Below are 24,149 nucleotides of genomic sequence, written 5' to 3' on the forward strand. Positions count from 1 at the left end.
ACAGGTTTAAAAATAAACAATGATTTTTTTTTTTTAAGCCAACACAGAAGGAGCGCTGAAGGTTGCCTGATGAAAACAGAAACAAGTAAAATACCAAGATATAGGTTTTAGGCTCAGCAAGTGAAGTTCTAGAAGATTCAAAGGCCTGCTGCTGTTCCCAGGGAGGGGCCTGGACAGCGCGGAGGGGGCCATTTTTTCCTGTTCGTGTCAGCAGGAAACCCAGCTAAGCCACCAGTGAGGCCAGGGCACATCTTACACTCTGGAGAAAACCAGAAGGCTGACATGCTCAAACCAATTGTAATTTATGGGTAAACCAGTTGGAAAGAATGTGGTATTTGTTGATTTTTCTCTCTACAACCAGGACGGTATCTCTGGAAGGAAGAATTGGGGTTGACGTAACCAGAAAGCATGAGTGTCAACTGGAAATCTATGGTTTCCTGCAGGGCTGATAAACCTGAAAAACCCAGGGGAAAGGAGGGGTGCAGGTAGTTTGCCTAGGTTTCTTCGAGAGGAACGCCTTTCCGTCTGACCCAAGTAGATTTTTGTCAGATTTCGGCAAGGTGGACTGCAGAGGTTTCTCTTTAGTTCTTACAAAAGTTGAATTTAATCTCTCCTGCTGGGTCACTGTGGCTCCTTGGCCACTTATGTCTGAGCCTGGGAGGAAAGAGCTCAAAGGTACAGGAAGGAAGTCCCGGGATTTAGGATGCCAGTGTTTTCCAGGACAGGGTATCTAATTTTAAGACGAAAGTGTTTTTCTTAACATCAGAACCGATTTGTAGGTTTGACTGAGTCTCAACTCCTGGAAATGCCCTCCTAGTTCACAGAGGATTACACTTCAAATTAAGAGTCGGTGCTCCTGGTATTGGCCCCCGTGTGGAGGAACACTCCTTGTTCCCCACAGTCGTGGGCTTTATCCTAGGCCCACTCGCTCTCTGCTTTTCCCTTCCTTCCTCCCCACGGGACACACAGGGAGGGTAAATAACAGCTGCATAGTCCCAGCTTGGTCCAGAATCTAAGAGGGCTGTAACTACATATCAGTTTCATGCTCCAGTATGTTCAAAGCAAAATAAAGATGGGGTGTCGGAGGAAGAGGAATAGAAGGGGGATGCATTTGACAAGACTCACCTGTCACCTAAAAAGAAAAGACAGAGGCCTGGCTATACTGGCTATATCTGACCCACTCTAGCCCTGTAAACTTTACCTTAAATCGAGAGCTAAGAATTCTGTTTATAATCTGATTGTCACTCAGGGAAACATTTTATCTTTAGCAAGTGTGTCCTTGAAGGTGAGGGCTCAGAAGTTCCATACTGGCAGCTGGAGGGCAGGATCCAGTTTGCAGACCTGTTTTGTTTGGCATGTACAATGATCTCTTTTTAAAATTAGTTCTCAACCTTAACAGAGCAGAAGGTTTCACATAAATACCTGAATTTCTGTCATTTCTTGAAAAACTAGAAGACCTGGCTATGCTAAGCCCCAAATTCCACAGAGCAATAGTTACAGATTCAGGTGGGGCTTGAGGTCACAGTTCACCCCAGTTCCTACCACCCCCTACAACTGTAATCTGAACTGTTTTATTCTTACCTTATCTGCCCATATCAGAAAATGGTAGGTGAATGCTCTTTTCTGTCACCCCAAATAAGTCAAAGCCACCTTGTGGACACAATAGCACAGTTCTCTTGGATTTTTATCTCTGAATCTCTCAACTTGGGCTCCCTATCTTGCAGGAGTCCCTTAAAGATTAGCCTTACCTCTGGCTAGCCCTTTCTGTTAAGTGAAATTAGAACCATGGAGGAATCTGGGAGGAAATGATTTTAAAAACTTGAGGCCATGAATTAAGCTCCTTCCTTTGCCTTCTCTAAAGAATCAGCGTTTCTGCCACAGATCTGTTCATTGATTTTCTCAGGGAAAAAAACCCAAAACACCTTGGAGCAGAAATCCTAATTTGAGTTGCTCGGAAATAAGAAGCTATTGAAACCCACGGACTTCATTATTATCATCACAATTTATACAATAGATCTGGAGTCACAAATCATTTTACTGTAACTGAACTTGGGCTGTAACTGAACTCTGTCTCTGGAGCTAAGAATTCTTTTTAAATTCCACTTACTATCTAGTCAGCAGTGTATAATTTATAGTGAATAAAACTTTAAATTATTGTTATTGAGGTAAAATTCACATAATATAAAGTGTACAATTTAGTGGCACTTAGTACATTCACAATATTGTACAAGATGCCACCTCTATCAAGTTCCAAAACATTTTCATCAGCCCCAAAGGAAATCTTGTACCCATAAAGCAGTTGATTCCATTCCCCCTCTTCCGTTATCCCTGGTAATCACCAACCTGTGTTCTGTCTGTATGAGTTCACCTATTCTGGATATTTTATATGAACAGAATCAGACAATGCAATCTTTTGTGTCTGGCTTCTTTCATGTAGCATAATGTTTTCTCTGTTCATCAACATTGTAGCGTGTATCAGCACTTCATTTCTTTTTGTGACTGAATAATATTGTGGATAAGTTTTTATTATTTAAAAAAATTAAGTACCTATTCTTTGTTTTTGTTTTGTTTTTTTTTGCGGTACGCGGGCCTCTCACCGCTGTGGCCTCTCCCGTTGCGGAGCACAGGCTCCGGATGCACAGGCTCAGCGGCCATGGCTCACGGGCCCAGCCGCTCCGTGGCATGTGGGATCCTCCCGGACCAGGGCATGAACCCGTGTCCCCTGCATCGGCAGGCAGACTCTCAACCACTGCGCCACCAGGGAAGCCCCAGTACCTATTCTTGATACTTCTGGTTTTTTGCTCATTAACCTCTTATGTACCAAGGGAGACCAAGACTTGAGATAAGAGAAGAAAACAGGTTTTTCACAAACCCTCTCACCAAGAAGGTAGGAATAAAGAGGAATGTACTTGTAAGGATGTGAATGCGTGTATTTCAAGGGGTTGGAGAGAGCAGAGCAGTTGCCCTTCCAGTAAAGATAGAAGCCAAGTTTCCCTCAGGCTAAGGTTGCAAACGGCCTTTCACAATTTTAAGTTGCTGTAAAGGGGTCTGTCCGAGTTCTCTGATTTCCTTTCACTCACATAGCCACCTGCAAAAGAGTGATTGGAGAATTTGGAAACTGAGTCAGAGACGCAGAGATGTCATCTCTTCATCTTCCGAATGTCCTACAGATAAGGTTCAAACCACAGAATAGGAGCAACAGCTGTCACACCTTGAGCTCTTGCCAGGTCTTCCGGTCTAGGTCCTCAAAACAGCCCTATTAGCCCTACTTCTCAGTTGGAGAAGCTGAGGCACTGCAAGGTTAAGTAATTCACTGGAGGTCACACAGCATGTTGGTGGTAGAGAGCCCAGATGGAAGCAGTTTGAGTGCAGAACTCATGCTCTTAACCAGTGCACCTTCCGCCTCTGGCATCCCTATTTTCTAACGAGATGTGGCAAAGTGCTTCACTGTTCTTCTGGCCATTGGGGGTGGGGTGGGCACGGCAGGTTGGAAGAAGGTGGCAGCAGCAATGCTGACTCAATCTTCCTAAAGGTGAGGGAGGGACCATCTGGCCCAGGCTCCACTCACAGTCGGCCCGTGTGCCATCTTGGGCTTGTGGACCACAGACAGAAGACCCTTGACTGCATCGTGGTTTACCATTTTGGTGTACATAGGAATCACAATTTCCAGGGCCTTGCCTGCAGAGAGTCAGATGCAGTAGGTGCGTAGGACACAGGAAAACTATTTTTTAGCAGGTCTCCAAGTGATTCTCATGCCACGTGGTCCTCAGACCACACTGTGAGAGATATTTGTTACTCTCATCCAAGATCCATTGTTGTCCCTTTTCTCCTTTGGGTGTCTTGGAGAAGCACAGTTGCAGAGGCTATTTTCAACCAGTAAGGTCCAGATGAAGGTCACAGGCTCACAGGGCAAGTGAACTAGGCCCAGCACAGAGCCCGCGAGAGGGGTTCAGGCAGCGGCAGGAGGAGGTAGCTGCTTAGAGATGGGGTCTCTGGGTGTGCTCTCTCAGATGCGCTGAGCCCTGGCAACACTCATGCTCATTATTATTTTTTAATTAATTTATTTATTTTTGGCCGTGTTGGGTCTTCTTTGCTGTGCCTGGGCTTTCTCTAGGTGTGGCGAGCGGGGGCTACTCTTCGATGTGGTGCGTGGGCTTCTCATTGTGGTGGCTTCTCTTGCTGTGGAGCACAGGCTCTAGGTGCACGGGCTTCAGTAGTTGTGGCATGAGGGCTCAGTAGTTGTGGTACGTGGGCTCAGTAGTTATGGCTCACGGGCTCTAGAGCTCAGGCTCAGTAGTTGTGGCACATGGGCTTAGTTGCTCCGTGGCATGTGGGATCTTCCCGGACCAGGGCTCGAACCCGTGTCCCCTGCATTGGCAGGTGGGTTCTTAACCACTGCACCACCAGGGAAGTCCATCCTCATTCATGTTTTGGTTGTCTAAAACAACTGAGCTTCAGTATGGAGTCAGCTTCTCCCACCCCCAAACTGCTGAGTCACCCACCTCTGTCCCTGCTCGCCTGCCCCTGCAGCCCTGGAAGGAAGGCAAATAAAGCCCTGGGCACGTGGCCCTCAAGTACCAATAAATCCCTGGAGACTTCTGGCCTCCTGGGTTCTTTTCCTCTAATACAAAGAATGTACTATGGATGGAGGGAAGAGAAAGTGCAAAATCCAAAGCCATTTAAAAGTCTAAGCACCAGTTCTTCTCTAGTGTCACAGACTGAATTTAAAGGATGAGAATTAAGTGAAAATTCTCTCCAAAAAATTTTTTTATTGGTTCAGTTATTCATTAATTGTTGAATCTTTACCCTAAAACTTTTAGTCTAGAAATGTACTTCAGCTCAGGTCAGAGATGAGGTTTTGACATTGCATTCCCCTGTTGGATCACATCCATGCTGGAATCAATTTAAAAACTGCCTTCCTAAGGATTAAAATGTGGCAGATATTAAGCGTCTTCCTAGACACAGGGTTGAGGAGCCTGACCTCACAGCCTGAGGCTCCTTAAGGAGAACACTGAGATCATGGTAGGAAAGGTGGGAGAGAAACGAATAAAGAAGAGAAAAATCACCCACAGAGAACCACTGTCATCTCATCAATGTATTTCCTTCCACATATTTAATATTCAGAAGTATATGCTTTGCTCAATTTTGTATATTTTTTCCTTCCTCTTAATATTTACAACATGAGCACTTCTCCCACATTATTGAATAGACTTTGGTAATGTTGTATTTAATATTACATGGTGTCCCATACTCCGGATATACTGTAATTTATTTGACCTTGATTTTTATATGCTGAAGTTATTTCCACATGTTTGATTTTTATAGATGAACATTCTTTTGCATTTTTCTTTTTTTTTTTAATTTTATCACATCAACATATTCTGACATGTGAAAATACTACATCAAAAATTGTAGATTCTTTTAAGGCCCCTGGTACATCTTGCCAAATTGCTTTCCAGAAAGGCATTCAGATATGTATTCTGTCTGCATCATGTAAGTGCTTATCAATTAAACTTTTGCCAGCGTGCATATTATAATTAAAAACAGAACACAGAAACCTTTTTCAATGTGATAAGTTTAAAATGGCCTACATTTTCACATGTATTCCTTTGATACAAAGGGTGAATGGTTTACATATTTTTCTAATGAGGCATTGATATTTTTCTTGCTGATGTTAATATATATATTAAGTTAAATATAACTATAATAAATTATATGATATAAAATAATATAATAAAATATAAATATGTACATTAAATTTATCTATCAAGACAGAATGAGAGACAGAGTATAATTAGTCTCCTGCTTTAAAAGTTTGTTGAAAATAATGTTTCAAATTTGTCATTTGACTTTTCATTTTTTTGGTGATTGTTCTTGACATATAGAAGTTTTAAATTTTGTGTGTTCAACATGTGATTTTCCACTTTATGATTTCCTCTACTTCTTTTTTGACTAATGTCCTTGGCCATTTCGAATCTTAATTATTATAATTATTTAATTATGTTTACCTTGTTTTTTAATCAGTTAAAAATTATTGATATTTAATTCTGATTTCTACTTGATTGGGGGGGTGTAATATGGCATAAGTTTCCAATTTTATTTTTTCTCTCAAAAGAGCCAATTTTTTCACCCCATTTGTTTCCAAAAGGCCTTTTATAAAATTTATTTTTTATTGAATTATAGTTGAATTATAACGTTGTGTTAATTACTGCTGTACAGCAAAGTGACTCAGTTATACATATATACATTCTTTTTCCCATTCTTTTCCATTATGGTTTATCACAGGATATTGAATGTACTTCCCTGTGTTATACAGTAGGACCTTGGTGTTTATCCATTCTCATATATGCCAGTTTGCATATTCTAATCCCAAACTCCCACTCCTACCCCCTACTACCCCCCTCCCCCTTGGCAACCACCAGCCTATTCTCTATGTCCCTGGTTTTGTTTCTGTTTGATAGATAGGTTCATTGTGTCATATATTAGATTCCACATATAAGTGATATCATATGGTACTTGTCTTGCTCTTTCTGACTTACTTTGCTTAATATGATAATCTCTAGTTGCATCCATGTTGCTGCAAATGGCATTATTTCATTATTTTTTATGACTGAGTAGTATTCCATTGTATATATGTACCACATCTTCTTTATCCATTCACCTGTTGATGGACATCTAGGTTGTTTCCATGTATTGGCTCTTGTGAGTGGTGCTGCTATGAACACAGGGGCACATATATCTTTTTGAGTTATAGTTTTGTCCAGATATATGCCCAGGAGTGGGATTGCTTGATCATATGGTAATTCTAGTTTTAGTTTTCTGAGGAACCTCCATACTGTTTTCCATAGTGACTGCACCAATTCACATTCCCACCAACAGCATAGGAAGGTTCCCTTTTCTCCACACCCTCTCTAGCATTTGTTATTTGTAGACTTTTTTAATGATGACCATTCTGACCAGTGTGAGGTGGTACCTCATTGTAGTTTTGATTTGCATTTCTCTAATAGTTAGTGATGTTAAACATTTTTTCGTGTGCCTACTGTCCATCTGTATTTCTTCTTTGGAGAAACATCTCTTTAGGTTTTCTGCCCATTCAGAAGGCCTTTTTAGCCAGATATGGGTTCTTCCAAAATCAGAGAATCTCCTTTCCAATTGGACATGGAAAAGGGTTATCGGACATGGTAACTTCAGCTGGTAATGAAACTGGACTGGTTTTCTACCTCCTATGTGGCCACCAGCAACAGGATACTAAAGGAGCAGGAGGGACCAGCCTGGAGTTGGAAGGGGCGGTAAGAGTGGTGCACCGTCGCCCTCTCCCTAGGCTCCAAGGACAGCTCAGCTCATGGGCGTAGAAAAGCTCTGAACAAAAGGGGGATGTACAGATCTGGCCTCTGTGCCCTTTATTTATTTAGAAAGCACTGTCTCTTTTATTTTTTATTTTTTAAGATTTATTTATTATTTACTTATTTTAGGCTGCATCGGGTCTTAGTTGCGGCACGTGGGATCTTCGTTGACGCACGTGGGATCTTTTATCGTTGTGGTGCGCGGGCTTCTCTCTAGTTGTGGCCTGCGGGTTTTCTCTTGTCTAGGTGTGGCATGTAGGCTCCAGGGTGCGTGGGCTCTGTCGTTGTGGCGCGCGGGTTCCAGAGCATGAGGGCTCTGTAGTTTGCGGCACATGGGCTCTAGTTGAGGCACGCGAGCTCAGTAGTTGTGGCATGCAGGCTTTAGTTACCCTGCGGCATGTGGGACTTAGTTCCCCAACAAGGGATCGAACTCTCATCCCCTGCATTGTAAGGCAGACTCTTTACCACTGGACCACCAGGGAAGTCCCTCTGTTTCCTTTAGAAAGCCCTTTTCCACCGGCACTGTCAGCTCCCAGACTGCCTGGCTTATTGCAGGTGCTTACTGTAGCTGACCATTGTTACCAGCTCCCAAATATTCCATTACATTTACAGAGCTCCATAATTAGGAAGACCAGTTGTCTACCGGCAACCTGAGGCCCTTGCTTAACACTGAAGGGACCTAAACCTGCCCTCTGCCCCCTGAAAAAACAAAACCCAAAACCAAAAAACTAATGGTGTCCCCTGAACCTGAGCATGAGCTCCATCCCTGGCCCTTTAAACAGAGTCGGCCCATCCTCATACCACCTCAGTGAGTACATTAAACCCTGTTGCTGTAGGCAACAGGACCTGTCTACAATATTTATCCAAGATCTTTTTTGCCTTTGGAATCATTGTTCTTGATTTCTCGATCTTTGATTCACTCTGCCTGTCAAGTTTTGACATCTTCTCTGTCTTTTGCAACCGGTTTGCATTCTCTCTCTCTCTCTCTCTCTTTTTTTTTTTTGGCCATGCCACACGCGGCCTGGAGGATCTTAGTTACCTGACCAGGGATCAAACCTGGGCCCTTGGCAGTGAGAGCGAGGATCCCTAATGACCGGACCACCAGGGAATTCCCTGGATTCTCTTCTCACCTCTTGGCTTGGCACCTCCCTTGATTTTAACGTCAGTCTCAGAGAACTTTCACCAAGTGCGCCAGTAGCCCCTCTTCCAAGGAAGGAGGCACGTAGGCCGTGGGATGACCTTTGTGGAAGACAGAGTCTGGCAATTTACCTGAATCCTGACAGCTTGCATGCCTTTCCATTCACCTTGGCCAGGTTACTAGGAAATACTGGAGAGATGGCAAAACAGGGACTTGGGACTCTCAATGCCTGTCAAGTTGGTTTAACTCTCACTTTGTCATAAAGGGACACATAAGAAAAACATAATTATCTGCCAAGCCAGATGAATTGAGTCAACCCCAGTGATCAATAGCTCACCAGATGGGGCAGCCGAAGACTCTCACATCCCATTCCATCCTCATCAGCAATTTGATATGTGGGAACTAGAATGTGTGTTTCAATTGACTGTGGTCTACTTCCCACGCAATTAAAACTACAGATAAATGACCTCAAGTACTTCAAAGGCCAGAAATCAGCAAAGTCTTTTATTAGCCTCTGTCATCTAGGTGTGGTCATTGTGCTGCTCTGCCTGGCACTGAGACACTGAGTGATCTCATAAAACATAACCTAGAGCATAACATTTTCCTGCTCAAAACCACTCCAGAGTCCTTTCTGTGACCCAGGAGGCACTCATTGCCCTGGCCCCTGCCCACTTCCCTGATCATCTCTATCACTACTCCCTACCCCCATGCTCAGTCTGCTTTAGCCACATGCCCTGCTCAGTGTTGCTTCAGAACACCCCAGTTCATTTCCCTCTGCTGGGAACATTCTTTCCCCAGGCTTTCATGGCCCTATTCCTGACTTCATGCAGAGAGAGAGAGATCAAATGTCATCTCCTCAGAGAGGTCTTCTTTGATCACCTTACTTAAAAGAGCAGCCTCGGTCACTCTCAATTCCCTGCTTTATTTTTCTCCATAACAGTTTATCTGACATTTTATCCACACAGAAACACACACACACACACACACACACACACACACACACACGCACTTTCGTTTATTGTCTCCCCACTAGAATGTAAGCTCTGTGAAGGCAGAAACACTGATTTGTTCATCTAGATGTTTACCCACCTTGATCAGCATCTGACACAGAGTAGACAGCCAACAACTGGTAGCTTAAAAATATTCAAATGTGAATAGCATAGCTTATATAAGTCTAGAGAAAGACTGCCTTCCAAGACCCCAACTATAATAGCTCAACTTTCACCACCTAGGACTCTATGATTGTATCATGATAGGAAACTGGCTTTTAACCCATTCTGCCAAGGATTGTATAAGAAGGAAAATTCTGGAAAATAGTATTTAATGAGATTTATGTATGAGGATCTTTCACATAGATTAGCTGATTAATCCTCACTGAAGTTCTTTAAGGCAGCCGTTATCTCCATTATCACAGATAAGGACATTTACACTGAAACTTTACCTTGCATAATGCCATGTGTATTAAAGGTACCTGATTCAGGAACTCAGATCTATTTGACTCCAACGATCAGGCTTTTTTTCTTTTTCTTTTTTCCAGTCTTTTTTCTACTATGGTACACTGCCTCCCATGGAATATTGTCAGAGATGCTTAACATACATTATCTATTCAGAAAAAGAGAGCCCAGATGACTTAACTAGTAACACAGCTCCTGAGAAGTGTAACTCATCCCTAGGTTTTCTGACACCCACCCAGCCTAGCAAGTCACAGCATAAAATAAGTGTAAAAGACCATGAGACATTTGTGCCCTACTCCTAGGAACTAGAGACCTCCACAACTTGTTATGCTGCAGTGGACAGAGTCATTTCTGAGGTTTTACCTTCCAAAGATGGTGGAGGTGCTGAATTTTTGGAAAGAGACAAGACAGTAAGACAGCTGGTTCTTATAAAAAGACAATATATATTCATTTGCTCATTTAATAAATATGTATTGAGTGGTGACCATGGGCTAAGCACAGAACTAAGCACTGAGGACATAGTAATGAATAAATAAAATAGACATTGTCGTTGGTCTCATGGATCTTAACGACTAAAAAGGATCTTACTGAGATAAAATTATGCTGCTGCCATAAAACTGTTATTATTTCATTCACTCACACAATCAAGAATTATTTATTGATTACATACTACATGTTGTGGTAAGAGAAGGAAATAAAATGGTGAGCAAAACCAGACATGATTCCTGCCTTCATGGAGCTTACAGTCTAATGAGGAAGATGTTAAATAATTACACACATACAAGGTGCTATGAGATCCTACAATTAGGGGAAACTGACTTCATCAGATTAGGAGATTCTTGCTTGAGGAAGTTCCACTTAAGCTGAGACTTGAATGATAAACAGGAGTTAAAACTAGGCAATGAGGGGAGGGAAGAACATTCCAGACAACTCAGTGTGTAAGATCCTGCTGTAGAAGGAAGGATGGTGAGCAGGAAGGACTTTGAAAGAGGTCACTGTGACTAGAGAGTTGGAAATAAGGAGTGCCCTGGTCTCAGGTGGGCCTGAGCAGTAGGCAGGGGCAGACCGATCAGGTAGTGCACATTCCCAGTTGGTCTCTAGGTTAATAGACAGGGTACCGCAGCAATTCCATGCTGGAGACACAGAGATTTGAGGCAGAGAGGCTTCCTGCATCAGCAGGAAGAAGACTAGATGCTCACTAGGGTCTACACTAAAACCAAGGCTCTGCTTCTTCCCACCCAGGGCGACATGGAGGGAGGAATGTCTTTTCTGAATCTTCCTTTCCAGAGTGTCATATTCAGTGTGCTCTTTTGGGAGCCCACTGAATTAGATTTAAGTTCTTCACCTGTTACCTGTAAGTTCTTCAGCTATTAAGAGGACATAAAAATACTTTCTTTTCAGGATTCTTATGAGAATCAAATGAGTGTATTAAAGCACTTAGCAGTGTGTGGCTTATGGAGGGTATTCAAGAAATAACAACTATTATTTTTCTTAGTCTGTTAAATGGAGACAATGGTTACCTCACATGGTTATGAACACCTGTGATTAGATCACTGTACGTGGAAGCATGAGGCTAGGCCTCCTCTGCGCAGTCCTGTTTCTAATATGAAGAGCCAGGTGCCTACTTCTTCCAGAGCGTATTCTAACGCTCCTTGCGAAAGCTGGGCCATTGCCTTCTTCATGATGCGTAAATGATGAACCTCGTGCATTCTTTTTTTAAAAATTAATTTATTTATTCATTTATTTTTGGCTGCTTTGGGTCTTCATTGCTGCGCGCTGGCTTTCTATAGTTGCATCGAGCCAGGAGCTACTCGTTGCTCTGCAGCATGTGGGATCTTCCCGGACCAGGGCTCGAACCCGTGTCCCCTGCATTGGCAGGCAGATTCTCAACCACCGCGCCACCAGGGAAGCCCCTCCTTCAGGGAAGCCCCGCCCTTCGGGGAAGCCCCCCCTTCAGGGAAGCCCCCTCGTGCATTCTTTTAAAAACAATCTCTCTTTTCTCACGTTTCTAGGTTTATGCTTATCTTTCCATTTATTAATCTCTGTCCCCACACCAGGCAGGGAAGCCCTGAATAAGAAGGTACATCTATCACGCCCAGCCAGGTGTTGGCCCTGCCGCGGAGCCCGCCAGCAATCTGTCCGAAGAACCTGGGTCGCGGCGCGGCGGGACCGGCCAATCAGAAGAAGTTTGGCCCTCTGCAGTTTCCGTCCGCTCACTAGGAGGCGCTGCGGCCGCCGCGGCGGCTCCCGGGGCTATCGCGGGCCGGGGCGGTTGGACTGGCGGCTGACGCTCGTGGCCATGGAGTGGGGTTCGGAGTCGGGAGCTGTGAGGCGGTACCGCATCGGAGGGGAGCGCCGGGACGGCCCGGCGGCCGCGCCGCAACTGGAGAGGGAGGCGCTGGCGCATGAGCCCCTGGCGGATGCGTGCGGCGGCGGCGGCGCGAGGATGCGGAAGCGGAGCGGGGAGGGGAGCGGTGGCGCGAGCCGGGGCGCGGGGACCGGACTGTCTGAGGCGCGCGCTACGCTGGGGCTGGCGCTTTACCTGCTCGCGCTGCGGGCGCTCGTGCAGCTCTCGCTGCAGCAGCTCGTGGTGCGTCGGGCCGCTGTTGGGCACCGCGGAGAGTTCGACGCACGCCAAGCCAGGTACCGCCGCCTCCGCCGGGCCCGGGCGTCCCTTTTCGGTGCGGGATCCCGCACCTGTGTGCACCTGACCCCGCGGAGCCTCCTGGGCTCGCCGCCCCCGCCCGGCTGCACGTGGGGTGGGGTGGCCTGGCGCGTCCCCCTTCTGGAGCCCCAATTTGCGGAACGCGGGGGTCGCGCGGCCCCCTTTTAAGCTCGTGGTACAGGTGCGGGTGGCCAGGGTGATTGCGCCGGCTTTTCCATCCCTTTTTTGCCTCACCTGCAGATGGTTTGGTTATTAGTAATCGCCCATCTTTCGGAGCAACTTACGCTTTTTACTAGCTCTCCTACTTTGCAAGTGAGATGGAAGGCTGTGAGGTTTGTGGACCCAGTTCGGTTTTCTGGGAAGGGTCCGAAGGGGCTAATGCAGTGGTCTAAATCTTTGGGGGTCACAGGTCTCAAACCCGAGAGCTATGGAGGCTCTCCCTGGAAGACGGCACATTCAAAATTTTACTATTTCAGAACTTCTCAGTTTCCTGGAGTTTGTCCTTGGGTCTTTGGTGTGTAAGGTTTGGCTTTTTCTTTAAAAAAAAAACACAAGAGACCTTTAAGTATACTAGGAAACGTGAATTAAGTCAAAGGTATTGTGACCTAAGTGTGTAAAAGCTCATAAAATCATAAGCTAGCAGACTTTTCAACAGCCTTGGTGTTTTAGAAAACTTTTTCTTTTAAGTACAAAGTGCTGGAAGCTTATTTTCTTAAAGGCTTTCTGAAACACGCCTCCCCACCCCCTGTTTTCCTCACTTGGAATGCAGTGAAAAGACAAAAAAATTTTTTGTTTGTTTTAGGGGTAGAGTTGGTTTTGGCCTGAATTGAAGTTACTTGGCCTTGTGTGCACAATGGGAGGGCTGAGTCCATTCTTCAAAAGTTTTTCTTTGCTTATTTAACCTCTTGACTTAATTGTCTTTGCTCTTGGTTTCTGCTACTTAGAATCAGTAACCCAGCATCAGTAACCCTCCAGAGTGTGACACAATGAAATTGTATTCTGTTCTGTCTAGCCATCAGCAGTTATACGTTTTGAATAAAATCCCTTCTCTTTGTATTGATTCGATATGGGGGTTGGGAGAAGTTGGGAGTGGAGTGAGTGTAGAAAACTGAAGGGATGAACTCATGGAAGGCCAAATAAAATGATGGAACTTTGCAAGTGATTTTCACATGTTACCTGAAATACTAAAGGCAGCCTCTTTTATGTGAGAAGTCAGAGAATTTGTTCGTTGGAAAGGGGAAGTGTGGAGGAAAAGTTGCTCTGTGCGAAGTGTTAGTCTTAAGCCTAGGACGCCTTGTCATCATGATTCTTCTGGTTGCTTCCAGGGATTATCTTGAACACATAACATCCATTGGCCCCAGGACTACAGGAAGTCCAGAAAATGAAATTCTGACAGTGCGTTACCTTTTGGAACAGATTAAACTGATTGAAGTTCAGAGCAACAGCCTTCACAGAATTTCAGTAGATGTACAACGGCCCACAGGCTCCTTTAGCATTGACTTTTTGGGAGGGTTTACAAGCTACTATGACAACATCACCAACGTTGTGGTAAAGCTGGAACCCAGCGATGGAGCCCAGCATGCTGTCCTGGCCAACTGTCATTTTGACTCAGTGGCAAACTCACCAGGTTTGTGCCTGTTTTTTAGTCATTTTGAAATCCTCACAACAAGAAAGCTTAACTCCAAGCTGGTTGAGCAACTGTGGGCACTATTTTCTTAGACAAATCTTCTTTTCATTGCTATGGAGGATAGGATAATTAAAATAATTATCATTTAGTTTAAGGTCTGCCTTTCAGTATTCTCTCAAGTGCTTTGTTTACTTAATTTTTAAACATTAGTGCCAGCAGCCCAGTGACAGGGCATCGAGTATTTCTGGTAGACTGAAATAGCCTTATCAGTGTTACCAGTGTGTGTTCTTCAGTCATGGAGTTAGGTCCTGCCACTTCAAGTGTTTACTCAGCTAGGTGTTGTGCTAGGCTTTGGGGTTGTGGGATAAAGGAACAGTAGTGGCTTTCAAGGGACACATGGTTTGGAGGCTCACTCTCCTAGCAGTTTCTGTCGACCTATAATGTGAGAATGTTGGTCCATTGGGGATGCCATACTGGTAGAGTACCTCATTAATCCACAAATCTTGCCCTGAAAATACTTCGGCAGAATAGGGTACTTGATGTTTAGGACCACGCCTGACCAGTGAATATTTGTTGAATTCAATATCTCCTAAATTGAACTTCAATTTTTTAGAGTAAGATTCCTCAGAAAAAGGTTTTCAGTAGCTAGAAATTGTAAATAGGGAAGAACAGAAAATAATAGCATTTTGCAATGAGATGGCATCTGGTTCAATCCCCTCATTTGACACAGGAATACGCTTAGCTGATCACCACTGATCTGAGACAGGGCCAGGACCTGGGTTTCCTGGCTAGTCAGTTCTTTTAGCTATATTTGAAAGGAAGGAGAGTATTAGGATGTAGTTAATGTTCCTTTTGGCAAACTACTTAACTTCTTTCCTCAGTTTCTAATCTGAAAAATGGCGATATAACAGTACTTTCCTAATGGCATTGCTTAGAGGATTAAATGCGGATTAAATACGAGTAAAATAGAATAGCAACTGGCATGAAAAATCCTTTTTTTGCAATTAGTAGTTATTTAATATTAAGTACTTGTGGATTGCTTAAACTTAAACCAGCCCCAATATGAACATCTAGAGTTATACAAACTATAAATTAAAGTTTATGTGCTTGGTAAAATTATTCATACTAGGATGTCTTTAATTAGGAATCTTGCCAATTGCATTTAGAATGTAACATGCTTTTTCAAAAATTAGCATATACTCATCTGTTTTATAAAGTCAGAAATACCTTTGTGTGTGCTGGGGAAATTAGTGGTCTTGTATGTCCATTTCAAAGCGGTAATAAAATAAGCATCACCCTGTGCCCACTATTTTGATGCTTAAAATCTAGGAAGGGACAAATTAACATCATGGTTATTTAAGAGCATTATATAAGAAAGACATGTATACAAGTATCAGAAACAAACAGTACCAAATGTTAGAAATCACATATATGGAGTCCAGTAATGAAAGGATGGCATTTTGTGGGTTACTGGAGCTCTTTTTTTTTTTTTTTTTTTTTTTTCCGGTACGCGGGCCTCTCACTGTTGTGACCTCTCCTGTTGCGGAGCACAGGTTCCGGACGTGCAGGCTCAGCGGCCATGGCTCACAGGCCCAGCCGCTCCGCGGCATGTGGGATCTTCCTGGACCAGGGCACGAACCCGTGTCCCCTGCATCGGCAGGTGGACTCTCAACCACTGTGCCACCAGGGAAGCCCCTGGAACCCATTTTTAACTAAAATTTTGTAAGGATACCTATGCCAACAATCTCAGGGAAATTTCTGTCATTAATGAATTGTTAAAAATAGTTTTAAAAATGTTCATAAAATAGACTGTCACCTAAATTACTTTAGTGGATGAACAAACTGAAACATGGTTATTTTTTAAGGGTACTTCTCAGCAAGGTATCTGGAACTTAGGAACTGATACCAATTAGGAGTAATGTTACCCACAGAAAAAGGCCTTAAATATCTTCTTGGGTTTGCTGCATGGTTCCAGGTTGTTACTGTGGGGCTGGCTTCAGTTTCAGGGTTAATTCTAAATGGAAAGGGATGTTGGTTAAGCATCCAGCCCTTATAGATACTGTCCTCTAACTTTCCTTCACTTTCTTAAAGATATCTGACCCTTCTCTAGGTTTATTCTCAGACACCAGAACCATTAAAATAAAGGAAGATAAAAAGACAGTTTAACTTTTAATCGACGCTATAGAGATATATATCTTTAAATTTCCATTTCTCTTCCTTTGAATAAAGAAAAATTTTACTGCTTTTTATTTTAAAGTAAGTCACAGTCTCAAAGTTAAAAATCATTTGTTTCCTTTGGTTTTTGAAAGGTGGCACTTTTTACTGATAGCTACATTATACTTCCTGCTTGATAGTACTTAGGTAATTATTACTTTGTTTCACTTCAATTAAAATACAATCCAGTAATCACTACTGAGACAAGTATAGCTTATAAGTAGTTTCCTCTCAAGTAGGAATGGGGTCTGGAATTTAACAGCACCAAAACAAGCATTTTAGCTGGCTGCAGAGCCTTCCTTAAGTTTGCAAAGAGAAGGAAAAGCTAACACTGAATGCCTACCACATGCTAGGCACTGTGCATTACCTTGTAATCCTCACAACACAACTGTGAAATATAGATGTCATTAATCTGCTCTCTAGACCAGGAAATAGTAAAGGGGCAGAGCTAGAATTTACATCGAAGTCTTTTCTTACTCTAAAACCCACACTATTCTCTGTAGCACCCTGCCTCCCACTTGTAAACCCAGAAATGCTGTTGCCTGGGTTGTTACTGTGCCTATTTACTTTGATTATTCTTTGAACTTTTTATTATGGAAAATTTCAAATATATACAGAAAGAGAATTGTTTAATGAACCTGAGTGTACCAGTCACCCAGCTTCAACAGTTCAATCTTGCTTCTTCTCTACTGCCCTACCCCCCACCCCGACCTTGACTATTTTAAAGCAGATCTCAGCTATATCAGTTCCTCTGTAAGTATTTTGGGCTGTATTGTTGAAAGATAAGGACTCTTTTTTTTTTTTTTTTGACATGCTCATAACACCATGAATTACCTCACTGAAAAACTTAACAATAATTCCTTAATATCATCAAATATCCAGTTAGTTCCTTAATGACCTCTTATGGTACTTTAAAAAAAAGTCTTGGCCCTAAAGTCATCTTTATAATCACCTTTAATTAATATATAAAGTTTCTGAATTAAGAGGTTAAGTGATTTGATGAGGTTCTCTGCTTTATCAGTGCTGGGACCAAAGATTACTCAGGTCATTAGTCTCCTTTCCTATATCTTATTAGATTGGGTTTCTTCTTTGTACTTTTTCATCACATGATCCCCTTGGAGAAACTTCAAAAAATGCTACACTATCCATACTGACCCCTCTTATGATTTTAGCAGGAAAACTAGCGGGAACGGAGTGGGTGGCAGTTGGAGGTGACATAGGAAACCGTGAACACCAGAAGTGAGGATACTACAGAGGACATGGAATAAGGATAAAGAATTTTAAAAATTGCTTTGGGCGATGAGAATGCCAGTTTTCAATATTGCCTTAGGTCCCTTCTGGTTGATTATTCAACAGGTATTAATTGAGCAACTATTGCGGGGCCAGGCACAGTTCCAGATACTGAGAGTAAATCAGCAAGCAAACCAAAGATTCCCATTCTCCTGGAGTTTACTGCTGGTGGGTGTAGTTATCACCAGATGATGACAGAGCTATGCTACTTGCAGCTATTGTGATGCTTCCTTGATGAGAAAACTCTGTTTCTTGCCATAATGGTTCATACTGTAAAGGTTTTAAAATCTGAGAAGCAAATCTGTTTTTCTGATTTAAAGGTGCCAGTGATGATGCAGTTAGCTGTTCAGTGATGCTGGAAGTCCTTCGTGTCTTGTCAACATCTTCAGAAGCCTTACATCATGCTGTCATATTTCTCTTTAATGGTGCTGAGGAAAATGTCTTGCAAGTGAGATTTTACTGTTTTAAAACTAGGCTTGAGTAATAATGGTAATGAGAATAATAATAATAACAATAGCTAACCTTTATGCATTTTAATTATTCATTCGAGTAGTATCATAAAATGACCTGCAAAAGAGATACTGTACTGGGCAGTACTTAAAAAAAATCTACAGCCACTTATGTATACATGTTTAATATTTGAAAACTCAACTTAGAACAGATCGTCTTGTCAGTGTTTTTTTCATAAAAGGGCTCTGTGAAGGCATAGTTTTTCGCCTCAGGTTTTCTAGAGTTTCAGAGATGTTTTGAGGCAGGCACACGGCATGAATGCCCAACCGCAGGGATAGCGCCTTCCCTTCTATTGTTTTGCACTTTCTTTTGCACAGGCTCACATTTACTAAAGATGTTGTTTGGCTCCATTCATGGAAATCAGGCTGCCTTCTGTGAAGAGTGACTTTCTGCTGAGCAAACTGCACATGGCCATTAGGCAGAGAGAGACACACAGATAGATGTCTTTAGATCCTGCCTTTGAAAAAAATGATTTTTTTTTTATTCTTCCCCTCATCAACATAGACGTTCTTAAAAAAAGCAAAATAAAGACTTTAATAGTATAAGATTGTTTAACTGATATCTGTTTTCTTTCCTTCTCATTCAGGCCAGTCATGGTTTTATTACCCAGCACCCGTGGGCCAGCTTGATTCGTGCATTTATTAACCTGGAGGCCGCGGGTGTAGGAGGGAAAGAACTTGTATTCCAAACAGGTGTGTGAGGCTGTACGTTGTATATTTTAATGCTATTTTTGTTTTTATAAAAGTGGAAGTTTTTTGAATGTAAATAATCTAATGAAATGAACATTCTTTTAAAATCATGAGACAGTTTTAGCTTGTCTTTTTGAAGTTTTTAACAAAATAATATTAATGTTAATGTCATAAAAATCCAGTAATATGAATCAGAGTTCGAAGCTCAGATTTGTTTAGTTAGGGCATACTAAAATCTGATGTTGGTCGTTTCATGCCATTTTCCTGCTCTATTAGAAATTTGGGTAATGTATTTTAGCCAGAGATGTAGCATTTGTTAGAAGCTTAATAATGAGGAGTATTTTGAGGTATTAGGTGGGCTAGGGGAAGTGAGGAAGGTGATATGGGAACTTGTTTTTTATTTTTTAGCACCCTTCACAGACATGATATTGTTTAAGTTATAGAGATATGCTAAGTGCTAAGTATGTCTTCATAACCTAAACAGTACCACATTTTAATATTCTCCATCCAACTTACTTTAGACTTTTACCACTCAAAATGAATGTATATCTTAACTTCAGCCAAACCTATGAGCATCTCAAGGTTATGAGGTCAGAAGCAAGGTTCTCCCTTCTTTTCACCTCAAACCTTTCTGTTTACTCTTCATCTGAATAATAAGAAGCTGGTACCTAATATCTATAGGGGTCAGTGGATGCAACACTATTATCCATTTTCCTCTAATTCTTGGATGTCCGTCAGGATAAGAGGAACACTTGATATAACAACCACCAGATCAAAACGCAGCAAGAGAACATTCTGTAAGCAAAGAGGACACTGTGTCTTTCTTTTCTCTGGTGAAAATACTAGGGCTGCACATGGGCAGGAATGTGTCTTTGTATATTTTCCCTCCTGGAAGTGTACTATAATTTAAGTACCTTCACATCCATACTTTTTAATTTGTTATCACTGGACCCTGCCCCTGTACTTCTAGGACCCAAAGAAGAACCAGTCTGAAGGTTTAGTGTGTGCCTTTCCTGAATTTTGCTGTGCATATTTATTAATGCATACATATTCTGTGTGTATATATTAATATATCTTTCATACATATAATCCAGAGAGGTTAAAACACATTTACCTAACTCCTGGGTATACATTCAAAAACAAAAAGACAGAGACATTAATTTGAATAGTTACGTGCACTGCAATGTTCCTAGCAGCATTATTTTCAATTGCCAAGATATGGAAGCAACCTAAGTGTCCATCAACAGGTGAATGGATAGTGTGTGTGTGTACAAAATGGAACACTACTCAGCCATGAAAAAGAATGAAATTTTGCCATTTGCAGCAATGTGAATGGACTTGGAGGGCATTATGCTAAGTGAAATCAGTCAGAGAAAGACAAATGCTGTATGATATCACTTATATGTGGAATCTAAAAAATACAACAGACTAGTAAATATAACAAAAAAGAGGCAGACTCACAGATATAGAGCACAAACTAGTGGTTACCAGGGAGGAGGGGAGGGGCACTATAGGGGTAGGGAAGTAGGAGTTACAAACTGTTGGGTGTAAGGCAGGCTCAAGGATGTGTTGTGCAACATGGGGAATATAGCCAATATTTAGTAATAACTTTAAATGGAAAGTAACCTTTAAAAATTGCGTTTAAAAAAAAAATACTTACCTAGGGTTAGCAAGGGCTAGACCCAAGTCATTTCATTTATTTATTTACATTTATTGAGTACTCATTTATGCTAGGTCTAATTTACAGTCCGTGCTCTTTTTACTAAATGAGGACAGTTAGACATAAAAATTCTACAGTTTACATTTTAGATATAATTGCATTATTTGGAAGGATATAAACAAACTGTTAATAACAGTCACTACTGGATTGTGGGCATTGCTGTCAGAGCTGTGGTGGGTGTGACTAGAATGGAGGATGGGGCAAAATGTGAAAAGCCAATTTGAACTCTCCACTGCTTCATAAACTTACAACCAGAATTGCCATTATAGCTTTACTGATACTCTTTATAGTTTTCTGTATTGTTTAAATTTTTTGCATTTCATATGATTACTTTAATAATAAAAACAGACTTGTTACTAGTTAGCATATATATACAATTTAAATGTTTTATTCTAAAATCCTCATATTTCAAAATTAAGTTTTTTCTAGAGGGGCATCCTACAGATATTTGTAAAGAATGTTTCGCCCCTTTCTTTGAGTCTTTGTATGCTGTTTTCCCTCTAGGTTTTGGTAGCTTATTCTTGTGGCTAAACTGTATACCTGAAAGCTTTCTGGGCACTTTCTGACAGTCTAATACCTTTCCCAGTATTTCTCTCACTTCCAGATGCCCTTCCTACAAAAAACTAGCTTTCTTGTGGGTACTGCTTTCAGAAAGCTAGTTAGTGTTGCTTCCATGTCTGAAGAGGGAGGATGAGGCCTCCTGGGTCTGGAGTCCTGGGGAGCTCTGCCAGACCACCCTGTCTTCAGCTTCTGCAACAGGCGCTTTTATCCTACACAGTAGCGCTTGTCCTGCCCTGGGAACGTTTCTGTTAAAACAGTTTGTCCTCTCTAGTGCTCCATTGTCACTTCAGAGAGACATTCGTTTGGGGAGTTTTTAGTGACTAGAATAATCATTTCTACCTAATTTTTTTAAAAATTTATTTTATTTATTTATTTTTGGCTGCATTGGGTTTTCGTTGCTGCGCGTGGGCTTTCTCTAGGTGCCGCGACTGGGGGCTACTCTTCATTGTGGTGCACGGGCTTCTCATCGCGGTGGCTTCTCTTGTTGCGGAGCGTGGGTTCTAGGCACGCGGGTTTCAGTAGTTGTGGCACACGGGCTCAGTAGTTGTGGCTCGCGGGCTCTAGAGCACGGGCTCAGTAGTTGTGGCTCGCGGGCTCTAGAGCACAGGCTCAGTAGCTGTGGCGCACGGGCTTAGTTGCTCCACGGCATGTGGGATCTTCCTGGACTTGGGCTCGAACCCGTGTCCCCTGCATTGGCAGGAGGATTCTCAGCCACTGTGCCACTAGGGAAGCCCCTTAGAGTATTTTTTGAGGTTCATCCATGTTGTAGCATGTATCGGTACTTCATTCTTTTTCTTTTCCTTTTTTTTTTTTTTTTTCACCACACGCCTTGCGGGATCTTAGTTCCCCCCAGGAATTGAACCCGAGCCCTTGGCAGTGGAAGCGCAGAGTCCTGATCACTGAACCGCCAGGGATTCCCAAGTACTTCATTCTTTTTTATGGCTAGATTATATTACATTGTATGGATATCCTGCATTTCATTGATCGATTCATCAACTGATGGACATCTGGATTGTTTCCACTTTTAGCCTATTATGAATAACGCCACTATGAGCATTTGTGTGTAAGTCTTTGTGTGGACATACAGTTTAATTTCTTTTGGGTGGATTCCTAAGAATGGAATTCCCAGGTCATATGGTAAATTTATGTTTTAACTTTTTAAGAAACTGCTAAACCAAATAAGTTTTATTTTAGAAGAAATGTAAATTCAAATACCAGTAAGAATTTTTTTAATACTAGATTTTCAAAAAGTAAGTAGAACGATAATGCCCAGTTCTGATGAATACAGAGGAACAGGCATTTTCAAACACTATTGGTGGAAGTATAGATTGGTGCAGTTTTGGGGCAGTTTTGCCATATGTATCACTTTAAAACATGTACAGACCCTTCTGTCCAGAGGTCCACTTGCAGGAATTTATCCTGTAGAAATAGTTGCACATAGACGCATAGGTCTAAGTACTGCATAATCTTCTCAGCTTTTTAAAATAAGAATGAAAAACTGAAACACCTTCCACGTCCATGCATAAGGGACTGGTTATATTAGTGTTGAGTTAAACATCTTACTTGGCTTCCGTAATAATATTCTCTGCTCTCAGTCTCTTTTTTTAGTTCCTCCTTTTTTTGTTTATTCTGGGCATTGATGCTACCAACTAAAGTTAGAAGAAAGCAGAGCAGAGGGAATGATGCTGTGTGTGAGTTGGTTCTGGACTTCCAGGGAACTTGACTTTTCATTGTTGGCATTGCGATCTGCCTCCCCTCAGTATCACACATGCTCATGCCCTTTGCTTTAAGAAAGATGGGATGCATTCTTGAAGAAGAAATGGGTACACAAGAAACTGGAAGCATCATGGCATTTAGATGATGGCAGGAGAAAGACTATACGGTGAAAATATTTCTGTGTGTGCCTCCCACCTTCCTCTGTGAGATAATTAAGATAAGAGCTTTCTGGGGGAGGCAGGATAGGTGGTGATTAAGAGCACAGCCTCTGTGTTCTGCTGACCCAAGTTCCAATCTCAGCTGTAGCACTGCAACCTTGGAGCTCCATGCTTCAGCTCCTCATGAGTAAAACTGGGATAATAGAGGATTAATAACCAGTGCATAGAATCCTCAAGTCTGTAATTTCTTGTTTAAGAGCTGCCTTTGCCCTGTTTATATCACAGAGAGTATCTTACTCAGTAGTTCATCTACCTTCCCCATCCCAGTCTCCCCAGTCTTCCCTTTTTCACCAACACTTCACCTGTCTGTGACCTGTAGGCCTCAGTGGACAATCAGTGAGAGGATGGAGTAGGGCTGGAGCACTACTGTGCAGCAGTGTGATCTGAAAGGGGTCAAAGGCCAGGTAGTGGCTATTCAAAACCCTTTCCTACAGATGGATCTTACATTTTTCTCAAATATTTTTTATGGTACAGTGCATAAAGTGAACTTAAACTTGATGATATCCTTAGGTGTCTTTATTTCATCTTTTATTATAAACTAAGAAAAGTACACAGCTCTGAGAGTGCTCAGCTTAATGAATTTTTACAGACTAAGTCATGTAACTAGAACCCAGCTCAAGACTGAGAGTATTGTGAGTACTCCAGGAGCCTGAAGCCTCCTCTGTGTCCCTTCTCGGTCTTCCTTCCCCAAGATTACCCCATTCTAACTTATGCCTTGATAGATTTAATCTTGCTTGTGTTTGAACTTTCTGTAAATTGACTCATATGCTTTTGTGTATGGCTTTTTTTCACTCAGTATTATGTCTGTAAGATTCCTCTATGTTGTGTTTAGTTCATTCTTTTTCTTTGCTGAATAATATTCCATTGACAAGGATATCCATTCTACTAGTGACGTTAGGTTGCTTCTAGGCTTTGGCTCTTATGATTGGTTTTAGGAACATTCTTATGAGTGTCTTTAGCACACATGTTTGTGTATGCATGTTTCTGAGTGGAACTACTGAGTT

General features: G+C 42.1%; 1 protein-coding gene across 2 annotated transcripts in view; it reads left to right on the forward strand.

Moving 5' to 3' along the window:
- Positions 1-12,234: 12,234 nt before the first annotated feature.
- Positions 12,235-24,149, forward strand: part of ERMP1 (endoplasmic reticulum metallopeptidase 1) — a 49,811-nt gene continuing 37,896 nt past the window's right edge. For both annotated transcript variants that reach the window (XM_065879488.1, XM_065879490.1), the window contains exons 1-4: positions 12,235-12,578; positions 13,926-14,227; positions 18,052-18,179; positions 18,828-18,933. In XM_065879488.1, the coding sequence (XP_065735560.1) occupies positions 12,235-12,578; positions 13,926-14,227; positions 18,052-18,179; positions 18,828-18,933 (880 nt within the window). The remainder of the gene's footprint in view (positions 12,579-13,925; positions 14,228-18,051; positions 18,180-18,827; positions 18,934-24,149) is intronic.

The sequence above is a fragment of the Phocoena phocoena genome, chromosome 6, assembly GCF_963924675.1.
Source record: "Phocoena phocoena chromosome 6, mPhoPho1.1, whole genome shotgun sequence".
NCBI lineage: Eukaryota > Metazoa > Chordata > Mammalia > Artiodactyla > Phocoenidae > Phocoena > Phocoena phocoena.